The following is a 20,341-nucleotide window of genomic DNA, read 5'->3' on the forward strand; positions in this document are numbered from 1 at the left end:
ACCAGTGAAGAAATAATGCAAATATAACGTTGCAATTCTAAGAAATGAAGCCGAGTTTCAATCGATCGCTTTCAACGACGTTTCTACTTTTTCATGCTAAAAATCGTTCCCCTCGTCATGGGACTATTGGCCGTGGTAACCCAGTAGCCGCGGGTTGAGTTTCGTGAATGGGCATTTGCAGCGCCTTTCTTCTACCCGCTTCCTACCACCACCAAACACCAACACACGGACAGACCATCAAAAACGTGTGGTGAATACTGCCCCCTACCCCCCCACCCCTCACATATTCAGCAGTTACCAAGCAGGAACTCAGATAGCAGCGACAAGCCACTCGGAAAAGATGTATTTACAGCAAGACATAATAGTCAGTATATTGTACATACACAGTCGAGGGCACAGCACGCGCGACAGACAGAGAAAACGCAGTCTATGAAATCACCGCCACCATTAATAAACTTCGGGATGAGAAATTCAATGAAAAAATACTGCATCAGTTTCTTTAGACAAGGCACAGTGCCACTATATGTATATTATAATACGAGTTCCCTACAGTTTGCGACGCCGGCTTGCTGACCATATAAACGCGGTGGCGGTTTATGAGCCGAACGCACAACAGTCAAAAACGCTTGCGAACAGCACTGAAGGTATGCTATGCCGAATTTATAAACATTTTTTCTGTAATTACAGCGGTCTCGACAGGCTATCATAACGAAAGTACTGTGTGCAATGCGGATAAAAAAAGTTTGCGCACGTCCAGTGCTTCAACTCAACTCATATACGGTGTATGCCTGCATGTAGCGACGCAAGCGAACAGCTTCTTCATTGTCTGTATTTTACAACAGCACCGTATACTTACATTTTCACGGTTAAAACATATACACTCGCGTTACAGGCAGTGTGTTGGCGCAGGCTGACAGTTACAGGGAGGCTTAGGAAAAGTACTTCGCTGGTACTTTTACCATTCTGGTCTGTAGCCTGTACTGTTCCGATACGTACCCTGCGTTACTAGCACCCTGTAGGCTCCGTGGATACCGTACAAGTAATTCATGCAGTGAACATTGATATTACTGTAAGCACTGAAAAGGCGCTAAATGGGCTACAGGTGGCGACCCCGCATTGAAGTTGGTGAAGCCACTTTGGTGACCCCGCCAAATACCAGACAGGGACTTCACAGGTCCTGACCGCATCTGCTCGGTGTCAGTGCGTTCATCGAATCTTAGAGTGGATGCAAACACCGCATACGGCGAAATTTCAGGCCGTTCTCTGAAATATTGCTATGTGACACTCATCAACTAAGTCGGAAGCCACTACAATGAAAACCATGAAGCGCCTTTGAACCGATTCGCCGGTCCTCTTCTTGTGAGATGCTTTCGCGTCTGCTACAGACTTCCACGAAAAATATTTGACGGAGGTGCTAGGTGCACCCCAGTAACTCAATAATAACGCCGCCGCATAAGACAAAGAAAAAAAAACGCGATATGCTTGACGTCACAGTGACGTATTCAGAAATAGCCTGTGCCGGGAAATTCAAACAGAAAACTTGGTTTGTTTGTTCATTTTTTCTGCTGAAGAATATTTTTTTCTAGTCAGCGGATTCCAAGCAAGGTTTTGAAAGAGTACGCTTACGCTGATTTGAAATTTCTTTTTAGCTTCCAATTAAGAATTTCACAACTTTGCACAATTTCAGCAATGCTAACGAACGGCGTAAGGAAGTGCAAGCGCAATACTTTATATGTACGACCAGTGAACGTATAAAAGAAGCGACGCAAACAAGCACGGAATACAACGCACACATTTAGCGAGAAATGTCGAAGTCACGGCGCGATTTCTTCAGAGCCACCACCACAGGTGAGGCGCACTGGAGACCTTTATGTGCTGATAAGTGGGAGATTGCAACGGTCGGAAAAATGGGGCAAGTTTTATTTCTCTCTCTCTTGCGCTATCTTGACCTTCGCTTTGAAATGGCTCTTGTCACATCGCTCGGCAGTTTTGAAAAGATCTGGCCAACACTGCACTGGCTGTACAGTGACGTGACACATCGTACACATCACTTAGTACAGTAAGACTGACCAAGGAAAGAATGACCCTCCTGCAACATTAAGGCGAAAAAGACAATTGCAATGTAATTCGCGCATTTTGAAGGCAACGCTAGCTTTGTTACACCTACAAGGCTCGATGCAGTAACGCCAGAGTAAACAAGAAAAAACAGCCGATCTGCATACAGTCTCAGATTCAAATGTCTCGAGTACCACCACTGCGAGCGAGAAAGTCACCGATTTCCCAATATGCACAACAACGCACTGCTGTTTCAACAAGACTAGACATATCTGTCCCCATACGCGGACGAATCGCAGAAATGCGTAAATGCACCCATCTCTTCTTCATTTTCTTTAAATCACAGCCGTGTACGCGTGCAACGCAAATGGCACACCGCAACCAACACGGTATCGCACACCGCACTCAGCTTTGGGCAGCGCCGACAAGGCACATACAACCAAGGTTCGATATCCTACGCACGTCATGTTGCGCTTTTTGGATTTCAGTAACGGCGAGTCCACGCTTCCTCGGGATGCCGGGCTCGCGCGATGACGCCGAGCTTCGAAGCGTTGTCGAGTCCGGAAAACGGTTTTTCGTTCACGTCACTTCCGCCGTTGCCGGAAGCGGATCGCTGTGCTGGCGACGAACCAGAGAAGCGCTAGAGAGAGCGAGAAGCTTCCGACCACGTGGAAGAGGCCTTCGTAGTTTCCGTACTCGTCTCGGTAGTGACCTGTAAGGGCAACAGCGCGCCATGTGGAACCCTCGCATACATGTACACTGTGATCTGCACCGGGCGTCATGTTCAATTAGTAGACGAATGCAGTTAACTGAACGCCATAGACACGTGTAGATGCGAGCGGGGGCGCCCCCCCCCCCTCCAGTAATCTAAGGGGGGCGCCAAGTTGACCCGATATCTTTACTCTGTCGGACCTTTTCCGTCGTTGTGTATACCGTTCAGAGTTATGGCCATGCAATTTTATTGCCATAGCAATTATATGGACAGTCTCGGCTGGAAAATGTCCGTCCCCGTCGCCGTCATTCACCGTATATGTGTAAGTATGTATATATATAGAAAGGCCACAAAGAAAAATAATTAAGAAATTCTTTCCGACGCGCGGAATCGAACGGCCGACCTCTCGATTTTTTTTTATATAATTGTAGCCGAGGGCCCCATATGTTTCATTCCAACAACGATCTACTTGCCACATTTACCCCTGGAGAGCCGGGGACTAAAGGCAGGCCATAGTGAGAGGCATGTCATGGCTTCATTTTCATTTCTTACATCCATCTGTAGTCAGATACAACTTAACAAGTCCGGAGAGGCCCCGCCCAGACGAACGAAGCGCGGCAGCCGATCGCCTCCGCGACTAAAGAAATAGTCCCTCTCACGCACTCGGCAATGCTTTCCGAAGGCGGGGTAACCGGTCGTCCGGCTCATGACGTCAGCCTGCAGTGCACGCCTATTGGTGCTGACTTGTGTTCATCCGCCTTTGAGGGGGAAATGCCGCAGACTTCTAAACATGTATCCGACTATAGAAGCTTGTTTTTTTTTTTTCGGACTCTTCCAATGGGGGAGGGGAGACTACTAATGGAGAACCCGAAGCACACCTATGCTCAACGCCACATTCGAGATACAAACCGCATTGGTTTACCTAGACCGGTCGAGCGGCAGTGTGTTGAAGCCTCGGAGCCCGTGCCAATTAAAATCGTTGACAATCGCAAACAAGGCAATTTTGATATGACCTTATTGCAAATAAGTGGGACTTTAGTGTGTCTAATGGAACGAAAATTGCGTTCCCACTTGTTCATACCAACAAGTGCAAAAACACGGAGAGATCGGGGCCAATGAATATGTTTCAAATGGCGACTTTTCAGAAGGCTCGCCAAAAGAACATAAAGCTACTTGGCAACAAAAGCATCACCAGCAGTTCATCTGCTCGCATAAAGGGCACGTGAACGAGACTCACTCTATGCCGACGGTGAATAATATCCATGCACACGTTTCGCTTACTGAAAACTCTGTGCCACTGTTATGAAAACACAGAACGAGGCAAGCAAATGCTTCATTAGTAAGATTAATATGCATTCTCAAGACACAGAAATAATCTTGCTACAGGGTTGTGAGCAATATAAGTAGTATTGTATTGCTTAGGTATGTATTTTGCGCCACTGTCAAGCATACCTAAGCAATCTAAGCAACAAAACGACCAAAAAGAAGTCTTTTGAATGATTATAATGTTAGAGAGGAAGTGAATGGCACGCTCAAAAAGGCGTGCCAACCGGTACAGGTGAAAGACAATAAGTGTCCTGTCTAGTCATATATTTAATTTACCTGATGATGGCGATAATAGACTGACAAAATTATGTTTCGCATTTTTCTTCGTCGTTCGTTTGGACACTCCTTCGCAGCTATATATTCCCACAGAAAACATTGCAAACGCGCCTTTTCATTTCCATTGCTGTTGCGTTCGTTTAACCTTAGGCCCGCAATCGGGGACATCACCAGCTATACTTGAACGCATTGGTAACTGCCGTACCCGCCAAAGTAAGTACAGTAACTGTAGAGCGTACTGACGTTTACAGGAAGTTTAAGCGACTATACGGTTAAATGGGCAATTAGGAGACTGTCGCTATGCCCTTCGGCAGGAATTTTGGCAAGAGCTTCGCTAAGGATGACTAGGCACCGAAAGCTCGAAGTTAACGAAGTCGCCTTGGCAGGAGGAGGGACAGGAAGCTGATTTCAGTTTGCGAGTCAACGAGCAAAGACAAATTGTGCTGTCGCAGCCTTGAGTAATCTATATATAAATTACAACTGCCGCCAAGTTTCCGGAACTTGTACATTTTTGAGTGCTGCCCTGCCACTTGACAGAGTGAGCGTCGCCGATTGATTGATTTCTTTCTTCCGAAAGCACGCTCAACGCCCACTGTTTCTTTACGCAGACGCAACAATAACAAAAACAGCGTACGAGAAAACATCTGGGCCCACACTGACTATGGCATCTGGTGATTGCCTTACAAGCGCTTATTTCGCGACCTTCTACAAGGCAGAAAACGTGCACAAAATTAACAGGTCTAACGCGAATAGCTCGAGTACGTCAAGGTAAGGACTGAGATAACACGCGACTCTAGTACACGGCATCTATTAAATAAAAAAGTGCAGCTGAGCAGAGAACGCCTAGGGTAGAGATGTGTATCAGAAGCCGGCCGAAAACTAGGTGTACTCACGCACGCGTGAGACTAGGGTACGCGCTCGTGTAAGGGTCACGCATTTGCGCATTACTATAGCAGTGATGGTGAACACCGGGGAAAGGGTAGTTACAGGTGACAATCGTGTATGCCTCGACTGTTCCGACAACTGTACTAGTATCCGCGAATTCTCCACTCAACAATGAGAGGAACGCGGCTACGCCAGTCACACCAAACCTTACCAATTAGCGGAGGCCTGGAAAGGCACAGCGCCCCAGCGACGAACGACGTGACGCCGAAGGAGACCGGCAGCCGGTCCAGCCCGATGTGCTCGGTGAGAAGCACCGACACCAAGATCATGGTGCAGCCCGTGGCCCAGCCGTACACGACTGCCATGGTCACCTGACCGATGTACGTCGTGAACACGGGCATGGCGAACAGCGACAGGCCACCCACCAGGAAGTTCAGGGCCATCATGTTCCCGCGACTCACGAAGCCGCGGTCCGAGATCCAGCCGGAGCCCAGCCGGGCCACCAGGTCGGCGATCGAGTAGGCGGAGATGAGTAGCACGGCGCTCATCCGCGACACGCCGTTGTCGACGGCGAAGTCCACCACGACAGTTAGGTACGTGGTCATGGTGAACAGCACCGCGGCGAACGAAGCGCAGATCAGGTAGAACATGGGTTCCAGAAGCACGGACGCATTGCGCTGGATGTTCGGGACGGCCGCGAGGCGCCTCAGGCCGGTCTCCAACCTCACGGCCGTGTCAGATGCGCCGTGCTGCACTTGGGCCGTCCGCTGCACATCGGCACCACAGTCGTGAGGAATCGCTGCCAGAGGTTCTTCGTCTTTCGCTACATCCGCGTTTCCGAGCTGGGCCTTCGAGAATTCGGTGTCTTCCGGCAAAGGGTCTCGCGGGACGACCCTGTAGGACGACGAAGACGACGAGGCAACCGCCGCCTTCCGCGGGTTCGGCTCCATTTGCAAGAAGGCACCGGCGACGGCGTGCAGCATGATGCCGCCGAAAAGCAGCAGCGACCCGCGCAATCCGTACCACGCGAAGAGCACTTCGACGAGCGGCGGATAAATGATGGATGCGAGCGTGGGACCCGCGTAGCTGATCCCGGAAGCCGTGGCGCGGTGCTTCTCGAAATGCTGATTGATGATCACGTTGTGAAGCGTGAGCAGACCGAGAGCGAAACCTTCAAAGGAAACAGAAAAGAGAACGCGGTGTGTCTCACTGATCTCGGGATGTGCGCGCGCAACCGAGCAATCTTAGCGCGAAAGATAACGCGTATATAATAGAGCACTGCACGGGCCGTAATTTTCGGCCCGGGCCCGGCCCGAGCCCGGACCCCGTTCAAATTTACCCGCCCGAACCCGGCCCGGTGACTCAAAATGAGACCCGGGCCCGGCCCGAACCCGAGAAAAAATTTCGCCTACCCGGCCCGGCCCGGCCCGACCACAGATCAGGCCCGACTGAGGCCCGACCCAGTAATCTAGGTGGTGATGCCCGAACATGGAATCGACAGCAGGGTGTTTTAAGTGGCAAATATCTACGCTTTGTTGGCGCATGTTTTGCAAACAATTATACTTTAACATAGTTACGGTAATTTCTTGTAAAAAGGGGCTCACGGTGCAAACAGTTGAGCGAACATACTGAATACAATGAATGTTTGTTCGGCAGTGGTATACTGTACCTATTTTTTCTGCAAATACACTGGGGATCATGACGGGTGTTTAGTAGCAGACATTGTAGCAAGAAAAGTGATTTGCAGACGAGTTTAGTTTCGATAGGGAGCGCAATAACAACAAAGAATGGATTGATGGATGGATCAACTTTATTATGGTCCATCGGAACGCGCTCTAGCACGTTGCGGGCCGCTCCGACATCGGAACAGAAAGACCAAGTCTCTGCTGCGTCGCGGGCCCGTTGGCCTGCCCATATAGCTGTTCTTCTAGCGCGGAGCTGGTATATAATAGCAGCCTCCCATTTGGACAGCGTGATGGCTTCGCCGCCGCGTAACACGGAGCACACCGCCAGAGCATGTGCTCTAGATTGGCTTGGCAGAGAACAAAACGCTCACTTCACTTTGTTTTTATTGCACTTTATAACCTATTGAAATTTATAGCATGCTCTAACGACAAAGCCAACCATGCACGCTTCTCGATATGTAGTACCCGTCTTCACCATTGTAGCACCTTGCCAGAGCAAGAGAAACAAATTTGTGACCTTTGTTGTAAATACACTAATCTGGGCAAAGGTATGGAACCGCGTGCACCACGTGTATGCGTATAATCAGCCGAAAGGAAGAAAAAAACTATTTGTCATAGCACTATTTTCATATACCATACCACTGCTTGTATATACAGACTGTAAGTTTCTTCTTCACATGTTACAGTCTGTCTTCACAGACTGCAAGTTTACTTATTCACATGTTATTGAGCGAAAAATCAAAGTATCAAGAGATTCCCGATTTAAGCACGCCATGCGCTGTTGCATCACATATCCTGCCGCGCTAAAGCTTCTTGCACTGCTCGCGCTGGCCGGACGGGCGCACCACATCTGCCTTGCCAATTGCGAAGGCGTCGGCAGTCGTTGTTCTTAGCTTCCACCACTGGAGCAAATCTAGGATGACTTTGTGGGCCTCTGCAGAATGACCATAGCTGTCCAGCTCATCCCTTCACTTCTCTCGTTCCCGAACGTCGTGCCACTCTTCAATGTCGTCTATAAAACTCCTCTTTGAGGGCTTCTCCTTGTAGTTTTCAGCAGTGTATGTTATGCACGGTTTCCACCGTGCTCGTTTTATCCTATTATAATGGTTTATGCCTTCCCAGCGATGTTGTATTGGTAGAAGGTGGCCATTGGACTACGCGGTTATATAGGACTGGCAGGAGTAGGACGAAGCAATTTCGATATATTTTCGGTGTTCGTTCGAGTTTGGTAATAAATGCGCGACTAAGCTTCTCGAAGCTTACTCATTGGATGCATATGGTTCGAGGTAGGGACATCACCCGGCACGGAATCTGTCATTATCCTTTTTCAAGCCAGATATTTCGCCAAGCGAATATACTTCACCCCACGCCTTGTTTAATGGACCTGTTCTATTCCTGCACATTCCAACGCTGTTGCGGCAGTTATCATGTAGCTCTCGCACTATATAGCGCACTATATAGGGCCTCAAACACGCGGCTGGCGGACCTCTCGCTAGCGGCTCTCCGCCCGCACATGACTGTCTTCATCCCATTTTTTTTATAAGTATGTTCTTGAGATACACAGGCATGACAGATCGAAAGCATATTTTTCGTGAGGCACCCCCTGCGGTCACCGTGTGTTGATACATAACCGTGAAACAAAAGCTATATTTCAGTATTGGCGTCCAGATTTCAGTCACTATGGGTGATATGAAATGACTGGTTCCCCAGACGTGAAAAAGAGACGTCCGTTAATGGCAATACTAAAGGCGAACTGCTGCGCCGGCCACGTGCATGTGCACGTGCCCTCGATGACCATCGGTTTCCTGTTCTTCGATAGAGTCTGGCGCGCTCCAAGTTGCTCCGTTTCGCACTATTTTGCAACGATATGTTGTTGGAATCCTGCCGCCAAATCCCCTTCAGAAATGATCCTGTATATGAGATATGGGAAAGGTCTGCTGTGAAATGACGGTAGTTTTAAAACCTGTTCCCCCCTCCCACGCTCCTAGCTTCGTCATTGCCCTAGCACTTGCGGGAGTAAATTTTTGTGAATGCGGCCCGTTAGCTGAGGTGAGTTTGAGAGCCCTGATATGGCGGAGCAAGACGAAAGCTCAGACGTTAACAATGCGGGCATACAAAGCAGGCTGTGCATGTCCATCTCGCGCCACATGACCACTGGAAGCCGTCACAGAGTCACGGAAAAATAATGTGCCTTTATAGGGATTCTATGTATCAAGACTCCGTGCAGTCCTTTCGTTTTAGAGGGGGGCTCTAAATTTCAACAACGTTTGCCCGCTTTGGAGCTCTGTGATCGCAACAGCGATCACAGTGCATTACGCATTACATTTATTACTGCGATTACAGAGTAACATTTGGGATACAAAATAATAACGAAAGGAAATAAAGCACGGAATAGCGAGATGTTACATATAAGTGCCTGGTCTATTTACTTTTAGCTCGCCCGTTTCAGGTAAATCTAATAGCTCATATGCAAGAAGCAAAGGAGTTCAGTACTTATCCCTCATAAAACTTCTCCAAATAGCTTACCCCACATAAAAAAAGCGTTTTTTTTTTTTCGAGATAAAATGCCGGACATATATGCATGCACAGCGTATGCGGAACAAGGCATATTAAAGAGAACAACGATTTTTTCTATTATCAGTAAATTACTCTTTTACCATTCCAAAAGCACCACGCTCGCCGCGACAAGACTCTTGGTAAGAGAGAAAACTCGCATGAAATTGCAGGTAACGACGCCAACTAGAAATTCACGCAGCTAACTCCGTGACGTCATAGATTCTGACGGCATTTACTGGGCCCTACGTAGTTCATAGTGGGTAAAAATGAAGTACATTGACCTCTGAGGGGGTCACAGACTTAACATATCAAATTTCTGGAAATTTCGTTGAGCCAATGTCTCCAAAATACGACGAATACAGTTTGAAATCCGCGACGTCACGTGCGGAGATTTCAGCGCGAAATTTCAAAATGGAACTTTGACCTTGATTTTCTCCTTCATTAATAAACTCATTGATAGTGGAATTAATGACGTTCAGGTTCTCAGAGAACACTTTATCGGTCTCAGCCGATTCAGTGTTTCACTTTAATGACCCTTTAAGAACGGAGCAAAGTCCAAGCCCGGCCCGACCCGAGCCCGCCACCTCAAACCCGGGCCCGGCCCTAAGCCCGGAGCTTCAGGCCCGAGCCCGGCCCGGGCCCGCCGTGAAAGCTACTTTACCCGGCCCGGCCCGGCCCACGGGCCGGGCCGGGCTCGGGTTTTCGGGTAGGCCCGAGCCCGTGCAGTGCTCTAGTATATAATACCTTGCACGACACCCAGGCAGACAATGAGGTGGATCACGCTGTTGGCCCAGAAACAGAGGCACACCGAGATGGACGAGAGGAGGCATCCGCACAGCGAGATTTTCCAGATGTCGATGTACAGGGCGAGAACGCCTGCAACGGGAGCTGCGGAAAGGAAACGGCGCGCGCCAACAACGAGGTATTCAGATAATGAGCAGCGAAATTTTTCAGCAAATCGAAAAACAGGCAGCATGAATGCACCGTCGACCACCTTCGTCATTCCTGTCAACTCTCAGTGTCTGGAATGCACAGGTTCGTCCCAGAGAAACACTTTAGATCTTTACGAACACCAAAACTATCACGTTAAGTTTTTCTTTTTTTTTTCAGACTAGTAAAGATAGTACACGGATTGTACGAAGAAGAAAGAGAAAAGAAAGTCGTATAGCCTGAAGAATCACTACGAACGAAGCACTATGAAAGTTAAAGTTTATGAAGAGTTGCCACGTCGAAATAGACACGTAGAAAAAAACCGCACGGTTAAATACGACGAAAGAAAACAGACTACGAAGCAAAACAGACTATATGCCAATTCCTAGTTGCCTGCAAAGACGAAGAAACGGCGAACAAGAAATCAAGTTTACGAACTCCCTCAATCAGAAAGTTCTAGCAAATAACATCGAACTCCTTGTCATTTATTACCGCCAGTACATGCTCAAAAGCCAACAGCAAACATTTCACAGCACGCAGCATCAGAAGACGAGCACGAATACCGGTGGTAAAGATGAAGACTGCGAGTAGCGTGAGGGGCCACGATGCCTCTTCCCGGGATACGCTGAGCGTCTGCAGCACGCCCATGTAGACGACGCCGCTCGACTTGTACATGAGGGCCGAGAAGAAGTTGATCCAGCAGCAGCTGACGGCCACCAGCCAGCTGCGGACAGAGTCCACCCCGCTCCTGAGCATGACCGCGTGGCCAGCCGCCATGGCTGGACGCGGTCAGCGGCGAGCCCGGACGACGACGCCGCTGCCGTCGCGTTCACCTGCGACGGTTTGAGCAGCGTACTGCGCCTGTTGTGGCTGTCTACTGCCTAAGCCTTCCAAGTCTCTTCAAACACTCTCTCACTCGCACGTTTCCCTCGGCTCGCTTCGGCTTACGGTGTCGAAATGCGGGTCGGAAAGCCGAGCTTGCGGCGCCGAACACCCGAGTGAAGAAATCTGATTGCGGCGCGTTATTTTGTCGCGAGGTGTTTCCGTGGGCGAGCCGGCCTTGGCCGGCGCGGCTAGCCTTCAATATTCGGGCTTTTCTTTCTCTCGCTTATTTGACTGCTTTCTCTGTTTTTGTTTCATTTTCTCTCTCTCTCTCTCCTTTCGCGTCGGCACCTCTTATCTCTCAGACTGCTCCGCAAGTCCTCAAGTCTGCGTCGATGACGGCTCAAGTAGCGCGCAACTTTGCCGCGCGTGCGCACCGCGTTCAAGACCGCCGGACACCTAAAAATAAGTGAGGCATAGCTAGCGAGCGCAAATAAAAAAAAAGATAATCTTTCATTCTCCTTTTCTTTACATGCATCAGGCCATCGCGGACCTTTCCCCCTCTGTTAGCGCTCTCACTCAGCCATGCCCCCCCCCCCTTTCTTTTATTTCTTTACATATGCGAGGCACATCAGCTTCAAAGGCTTGCGCAAAGCGATGGGTATCAAAAACAGCTCATGCATGTGAAAAATCCGCAGCGCTAGCTTGCTTGCTAACATATGGGCTGCGTGTTTCATGGCGGTCTGTGGAACGATACATCGCGGTAGTGAAACAAATTTTGCGCCGTGCTGAAGACAAGCAGTACAAAAAGCCCCTTGCAGAAAGTAGCTGGGGGAGGCCAAGGAATGCATTGTACTCGAAATGCGGGAGGTTGTACAGTGGTTAGCAATTTAAGAGAGAAAACTAAAATTACCTTTCAATGGTCATAGCGGCTAAACGCAGTTGGCAAGCGCAAAAGTCGTCATAACACCAAATGCTCAAACGGAAAGGTATCTCTAGCAATTCAGTACATTCATACTTACACATGCAATCGCTGATTAAATACGATTCCGGAGTTCCATCTCATATTGCTCACGACTGTACATCTAGAATCCAAGCTATGAGGCAGAACTGAATTTACGTATATATTAACGCATAACAAAATGTGCTCCTGGGCTACTTGGTTCATTCTAGTAAAGTACGAAAGAGCGCAATCCTTTTTCACAGGACAAGACACGCGAAGGACAGACGCTTGTCGTCCCTTCTCTGTCTTCTTATTCAGTAAAAAAGTTCGCGCTTTTATTTTTCTATAAAAACCGGCACGTGACATCCGCCATAAAGTTTCCCTCACCGGGTTTCCGCTCTCGGCTGCCGCAACTGCGACCTAATTCTGGACATCCTTCCCTCACGTAACTTCCGGCCGAATTACAAGGTTTATCGAAGGCATTAAGGACGCCCTTTCGAGCGCGAAGATCGGCCTCCGCCGAAAACTCACCTGATAGGAGCGCAGCTTCTCATTCAGAGTAGTCCTTTTCGTCGGGTGTGAGAATTGAGATGGCACTAAAGTCCCGTTCGATGATATTCAGTTCTTTCAGTTAAAAGTCCTGTCGCACTTAGCAGCAGAGGGCCCGGTCTAAAGGCTGCCGCTGGGCACACACCTGGCGCTTCCGTGAAACACACGAGGCATCAACCTTGCATCGTATATATGTCTGTCTGACGTACAGAGCTAACAAGCTGGCAGCTGGCGGGAACGGAAATGTCACGTGGTCCGACTCCCATTTGCTCATATCGCCTACGCGCCAACGCCGCAGTGTTAGCTGCTTTTACGTCCTTTTCTGCGCAATCGTCGACGGTTTATTATAACAATAATAATTGCCGGCGTTTTACGTCCCAAAATAACGATATGATTATAAGGGACGCCGTAGTGGAGGGCTCCGGAAATTTCGACCACCTGGGGTTTCTTTAACGTGCACTTAATTCTAGGAACGCGGGCCTTGAGCATTTCGCCTCCATCGGAAGTGAGGCGGCCGGGAAGTTGGGGACGGTTTCGCGATTCGTTTTAGCTAACCGTCTTCAACAGCAGTTCGCGCTGGAGGTTCATTACTATTTCTCTCTTTCTTGGTCCAACGTGACCATTCTATTACAAATAAGAGACGCAAAGAAAAATGAAACCCCTCAGTCATCGTTGAGACATTAAAGGGACACTAAAGGCTAATAACAATTTATGTCAGAGTGAAAGCTCAATGTATGACAACGTCTAAAACGGCAATATTATCAACAGCAGTGCCCTACTTACCGAGAAATTAAGCTAAATGTATCACACGATGAGCACCACGAGCGGCACATTTTGGAAATGATCCCGATGACGTGAGAGAGTTCGACTACAATTAATCACTCGTAATCAAACCAGCTGCAATAAAAAATGAACCGTCTGTGCATCAAGATACGTAATAAAATGCTGCTTGTTCATTTCTGTCTGATTCATGGAAAAAATAACCTCTTTGGCGTTGCCATGGGGAACGGCGCGCGTGGTTCAAAGGTACCGCTTTCGCCGAACTGCGCTTCGCCCGGCACCACTCCGTGCCCGGCATCCTGCTTCGCTCACGCGGTCGCGTCTCAGTGGTACTTTCGGTATCGCGTACTGCGGCGTGTGTTTTGCGCGCTCGTGAAAGTCGCTCTAACAGAAAGCTCGACAAAATGCCGCATGCATGTGATGTTGCCGGATGCCCGAATGGCGCACGCCGCCAGTGCACGCCGCCGCGAAGTAAAGGCGGGCAACGTTGGACACGGCGGCAGTGACATGAGTAACACCGCTTCCAGGCGGGTGATTTGAAGTGAGCTAACACGATGCGGACCACTAAAACCCGATTTTATTTCAAAATAAGCACTTCCTTGGCACAAAAGTGGTACTACGAAGTTTCTGGACCGTTATTTCAACAATCAACGTCGACTTAATATTCGCCTTTAGTGTCCCTTTAAACAGTCGTGACACATGCGGTTTGAAAAGGGAGAGAAAGATTGATTGATTGATTGATTGATTGATTGATTGATTGATTGATTGATTGATTGATTGATTGATTGATTGATTGATTGATTGATTGATTGATTGATTGATTGATTGATTGATTGATTGACTGCAGTTGCGCTGGAGATCATGGTAAAAAAAATTATCGCTGGTTTCTATATATGCTAGATTGTTCAATGAATAAAATGGTGACACGAAGCGAAATGAACCCAACACACTGTTCTCTTAAGAACCATAGCGAAGAAAATTCAGTCTGGAGCACTTCCCAACGGCCTCCCATACAGTCTTTGTGCTGCTCTGACACACTCAATCGAGGCATCGATCAATCGTTTTCAACTTCTGCTGCTGCGTTACCTTTTCCGCGAATTTTCTAGACAGCACGCATCCGCTCCCGAGCAGTCCATCGCACCTTACCGTGCTGGAGTTTGTAGACCTTCCTACGGCCACCGCGCAACTGTCTGCGTAGCCTGAGTTATGTCCCTAAAGTCATAGCCCACCCCCTCCCCCTAATCATCTGAGGGGAGGAGCGCCAGGTCTGCCCAATACCTTCCCCAGTCGGACTTGTCCCACCACTGTTTAATGTGCAAGGTTATGGCCATGAAGGTCTTTGACGACAATGGCAGCCTAGGGCCACAGATATTGCATTCCGAGAGCTGTTTACTGCCCACTTTTATCCCCGGAATGCCGGGGACGAAAGGCAGGCCGTTGTGGGAAGCACGTCATCGCTTCATTTTCACCTTTGCATACACTGCGAACCTTGTTTTCTTTTCTAACTCGCCCCCCCCCCACCCCTTAACGAAGGGGGAGGGGCACTGCGGTGAGACTTAGCTCTCCAATTGGGAACCCTAAGCACGCACGCCTATGCCTAAAGTTACTGAGTTACAACGTACGCCGTAACTATATATATGCCGTAACTCTTCTCAATCCCCGGCACTGAGTGGCGAGCCTCCGACATCACGAGCCTCGACACGGCAGCGCGGACATCGATACTAAAAGAACAAACGCGCCCATCCCTTTCTCCTCCTTACAAAATGCTCGAAACTTCAGCATTTCGGTGCCCACGACCTTGCTCCGTTTTATGCCTTCACTGCATAGCGCATCGCAATGCAGCGAAGAAACTATGCAGAGGGACCCGACAGCGTCGGTGCACGGGGGCGCATGTGAAGCTGTACCCTCTGTATAGTCATTCTTACTACCGAAGGGGCAAGATCAATAGCAGTTTGGAGACAATGTTCTCCCACTTCTTAGTTCATAACTACTATTAGAGGTAGTACGAATACAAAACAGAAAGGAAAAAAAAAAGAAAATGAAACCTCAAGCACTTCTTGCAGCTTGCGATGTCGGACTAAACGCTGAAATTACAGTATAGACAGGGCATTCAAAGCAGCTGCAGCACACAAAAGCCCCTACATATAAGGCAGCACAGATAACGAATACGCAGCAGTCAATATCGGCACGCGCTAAATAAAAATAAACACGGAAGTTACCGACCCAAAAATGTGCACCTAAACAATGATCACGTAATCTCGTACTGCTATAGCGCAGCTCATTTTGAGCCTGAAGGAAAGAGACAAAAGAGAGGACGGAAATGACAAACAGCAGGATGAGCGCTCATTCTGTTGCCTGTCATTTCCTTCTTTGCTTATGGTGCACCAACTCGCCCAATCTGCAGTACTGATCACGTAATATGCTTACAATGTTTCGAGAAACTAAATAGGATAACAGTTCACAAGGCACTCTTACAGTTTTGTAATGGTAGCACTTTTGTTTATTCTGATACTACAATTCAGAGGCACAAAGGATGCTGACGTCTTAATCATCTTTAACAATGCTCCGTACACTGCCGAAAGCACACGTACGCCTTATAATGTATTTTAGCTTACAGTAAGCGGCGAGGATACAGCGAGCAGAAGCGATAGGCGATGTGGTACATATCCTTACACGGAGCCCACATGCCTCACATCGACCTGACCAACGATGGAGGGGGTCAGACAAGTATATGTTTTGAAGGCACTAAAATGGTGCCACAATAAAGGCGTGTCAGTCACATTTGGATGTACACACGGTATCGCTTCGGACGGCCAGTGGCCCCACGTCTGGAAAGCTTACGGTGCTCCGTCCCCCAAGTAAGCGGTAGATCAAGTACTGTGTAAGTAAGACGTCGCATAAGAATGGAATAATAGTCAGCGCCAGCAACAGCATCAAAAAGATAGCTTCAGCTATCATTGCCACAGCTCCGGGGAACGCTAGCAGCGTGAGAAGACGTGTAGAGTAACAAACGTCAACGGCTAGAAAACAACGAGGACGAAGAGGGACGCAGCTGTAGCACTATATACTTGTAGACTTCTGTGATCAGCAAGACGAGGACAAAGTCACAGCGCGAGGTTACTCCAGCGTTGCAAAGACCAAGTACTACACAGCGACGCCAAGTTTGCTCGTTTTCGTCCGACGCGCGTGGCAGGTTTAAAAGCACGTTTTGTACACAAAGCAACCTGTCTTGATCACTATTGCAAGAAAGAGGTCATCCAATCCGGTGCTGCATCCACGTTGCTAGGGGCGGCGAGCGGGGGGAACGTATGGCGGCGCCGGCGAAAAATACGAGGAAAAGGGACCTGACTAAAACCGATGCCGGATGAGGCGAGTGATCCGTACGCGTTGTCCGTACTCCGCGACTTCTGATATATACTGTCAAACTGACGCCGCAAAATTAAACCATTCACGGCCACATTGGCGACGTTGAATCTCCCGCACGCTCACTATACTACACGCACTTGCACCGATGGCGAAACCTGCCGCAGGCAAGCTGGCTCTCTGTGTAGATGATCGAAACCACCTGCCCTGCAGTCTGTACACAGGTTGAACGTCCCGCAGGTACGTCCTGTCTCATCGCATTCTGCCGCACTGAAAACTGGGACGCAACGGAATCAACTGCGATTCATCTCAGTCCACTGCGTTAAAACACACAAAAAAGCTCACTGCATACACAGATGGCGACTGTCAGAGGTGCATTTACAAAGTAAGATTAAATAAAATAATGGAAGAATAAAGTTCACTACAGCAGCAAGCATAAAGTACAGTTAGGAATGCCTGGAAGTGCAATTCTATGGGCAACGCTGCAGGCGCTTTCTCTCGGTTATCTAAGCGTTGACAACTCCGGAGCTGTGGAAAGATGCATGCCGAACTGCAACGTGGAACGAGTTTGCACGTGGTTGTCACTGCACCGTACGTCACATATACATATACTCTCAGTCCAGCGCTATTCTACGGGCACCGACTCCATCGAAGCAGCTGGTCTTGAGAACAGCCCTTCGAGGTCACGTCATCAGAGCCGTTGATGACCATGTGGTCTTTCCTTCTGACGATTATGCCGTTGTTACCGCTTTGTCATGGAAAGTTCGACGGAGGCAAAAAATGTTTGAGGCCCATGCGCTTGAATTTAGGTGCACGGTAAAGAACCCCAAGTGGTCGAAATTTCCGGAGCCCACGGTGTCTTCCATAGTCATATCGTTGTTTTGGGGCGTGAAACCCCAACAATTATTGTTATATTTCTCATGGAATCAGCCCCTGACTTTCTAACTTTAAAACCTGCGCAAAACAAGGTAACGAGGATCGTTTATCGCAAAAGGCACCTCCGAAATGTTAAGCGGAAGACGCGTAGTGCTGCATGGATTATTCTTACGCAACGACACTTTGGCGAAAGATGTTTCTATGCCTGCCGTGTTCGGACTGTTCAGCGAAACGAGCAGTTATGGGATTAACGATTGCGAAAAGCGCGAAAAGGCACACCAGGTCGCGTTAAAATACGGTGGGTTTGTTTTTAGGCCGAGCGCGTGCACTTGCGCTGCCTTCACTATATAGATTGTTGTTTACCGCCAGCACATGTCTCGAGCGAAGAGCTTAACGCAGCCGCTCTTCGCCCTCACGAGAGGGACAGCTCAAGAGCAAAGTGCGCCAAGATGCAAAAACAGCAACTGGCCATAAGTAAAGAGTGAGATGGCTGCCGCACAACCTATATATAAACTTCGAGGACGGGAAAGCTGATAAAGAGCCTCAGAGCGACCTAGTGAACACACTCCGAAAGGATCCCCATTGAAAGTATGTGCTATGCATTTGCAAAATAAGATGAACAGGAGAGTTCGTTTGTGCCACCTTTAGGGAGATAGAAACAACGCGACACGCACGCTGCCTTCTCCGTTCATTAGCGGAGCCAGCGCCAGGAGGTCAAGGGGGACAGCTGGCCCCCTGAAACGTCAAGCGTGGCAGAATGAATATTAGTCGCATATGCCAGTGTCTAAAGACGCTGGTATATGCGATTTCATTTGAATGCTTAGTGATGAGATCTATTAAGGCGAAAGCCTTAGATGCCTTATCAAACGAGAAGAGTGACCGTCGGCGGAGTCGGTGGCGTCAACACGAGTGATGGAAAAAAATCATCACGCGATGACGTCAATACGACGTCGCAAATCGAAAAAAAAAATTGTGACATCACTATGATGTCATATAATGTGACGTCGCATGACGGCGTCATCACACGGCATCGTCGATTGGTCAAAGGAGGGGCCGATCACGGAGGTGTAAAACCACGTGAAGTACAGAAAGCTAGCAATTCCTCCGATCCCGGAGGCAGTGCAAAACCACGTTGGATGCGGTAACATTTCGGGCGGGATCAATACGATCGACTGAGAAGGAAAAAAAAAAGATTGCTTTGCCTTCTGGTCGTCTTAAGGAAATGCGTAATCGACCGTGTGACCTTTTTTTTTTTCGATGACCATTGGTAATTAAGTGAAAGAAATGTCTGTGTTAATTGAGCCCTGCCTGCGGCCAATTGGCTGCCTTTCAGCACCTTAGGTGGCGGTGCCCCCGCTTACGCGACAAAAGAAGAAGACGCCACGTCACCGAGGCAGACTTCTACCAATGCATCTCAGTTGACCAACTTGGGGGCCGTTCAGGGGGCCTGTGAAGCGGTCGGGAGGGGGGCCCCGTCGCAGGCGAGGCCCTCAGTGGGTCTGACACTCACTCACTCACTCACTCACTCACTCACTCACTCACTCACTCACTCACTCACTCACTCACTCACTCACTCACTCACTCGACCACCCGACCGACCGCCCGACCGACTGACTGACTGCAGTCATAAGAGCATGTTGGAGAGGACCCATGTTTAGTTTGAAATAAAAATACCCGCAGCGGTGATCTAGCGGTTATGCTGCTCGACTGCTGACCCGAAGGTCGCGGAATAGAATCACAGCCGCGACGACTGCATTTCGACGTGGGCGAAACGCCAGAGGTCCGTGTTCTTAGATTTAGAAGCACGTTAAAGAACACCAGGTGGTCGAGATTTTCGGAGCCCTCCACTACAACGTCCCTCCTAATCATATCGTGGTTTTGGGAAGTAAAATTTTAACAATTATTATATCGAGATGTTGCGTCATTTTTATTTTGTATCTTGTGACGTGCTTTTATTGCTTGTTCTCCCCCCCCTCCCCCTCTTATGTAATGCTCCGAAGGGACCCTCAGGGGTCACGTCGATGATGATGAACTGCATATTGACAGCTTCCACGTGATGTCATGGACGCAGCTTCTTACGAACATCGCAGATTTGATGACGTCAAGGCAGCGTAATCACGTTGCGGTTAACCTGCTTCAATGTGAAAACGACGAGGCCGGAACGTTATTGGCCCCTGTGCATGAATAACGAGAGAACCTGCACGTGATGGTCTGATAATATTAACGTGACGTCACGAACATCGCGCCTCACCATGCTAGTACATCAACATGGCACTTTCAGCGACGTCAATGCAAGCCATGTATATCAAGATAGATTCCGAATGTCGGTGCGCGCGTAACGCCTCTGCGCACATGGCGGCAAGTCGGCGAGAATGCGCTGTACACAGAAAAACCTCGCTAATAGGCTCACACGTATATGCATGCGTCATCCACAGTACAGCGTTACGAGTGCTGCGTGATGGGCCACATGTTTGTTCTGTGACAGCCCTTAAGTTTAGCGGCCTTGACCATAAACCGAAGCACACAATGGATTGCACAGAGCACTCGATCACGCGCAGTTGCGTATAGCTGTCGGAGAATACG

General features: G+C 48.9%; 1 protein-coding gene across 2 annotated transcripts in view; it reads right to left on the reverse strand.

Annotated features, from left to right (window-relative positions):
* Window positions 1-916: 916 nt before the first annotated feature.
* Window positions 917-20,341, reverse strand: part of LOC119383049 (monocarboxylate transporter 12) — a 45,755-nt gene continuing 26,330 nt past the window's right edge. The window contains exons 1-5 of one of the 2 annotated variants that reach the window (XM_037651030.2): window positions 12,722-12,739; window positions 10,989-11,258; window positions 10,240-10,383; window positions 5,466-6,425; window positions 917-2,767 (exon numbers count right to left, since the gene is read on the reverse strand). In XM_037651030.2, the coding sequence (XP_037506958.1) occupies window positions 2,640-2,767; window positions 5,466-6,425; window positions 10,240-10,383; window positions 10,989-11,202 (1,446 nt within the window). In that variant the 5' untranslated portion in view covers window positions 11,203-11,258; window positions 12,722-12,739 and the 3' untranslated portion in view covers window positions 917-2,639. Of the gene's footprint in view, window positions 2,768-5,465; window positions 6,426-10,239; window positions 10,384-10,988; window positions 11,259-12,721; window positions 12,740-20,341 lie in introns of those variants that run through there. The other variant, XM_037651029.2, reaches the window with a different exon arrangement.

This window comes from Rhipicephalus sanguineus, chromosome 2 (assembly GCF_013339695.2).
Source record: "Rhipicephalus sanguineus isolate Rsan-2018 chromosome 2, BIME_Rsan_1.4, whole genome shotgun sequence".
In the NCBI taxonomy this organism is placed as follows: domain Eukaryota; kingdom Metazoa; phylum Arthropoda; class Arachnida; order Ixodida; family Ixodidae; genus Rhipicephalus; species Rhipicephalus sanguineus.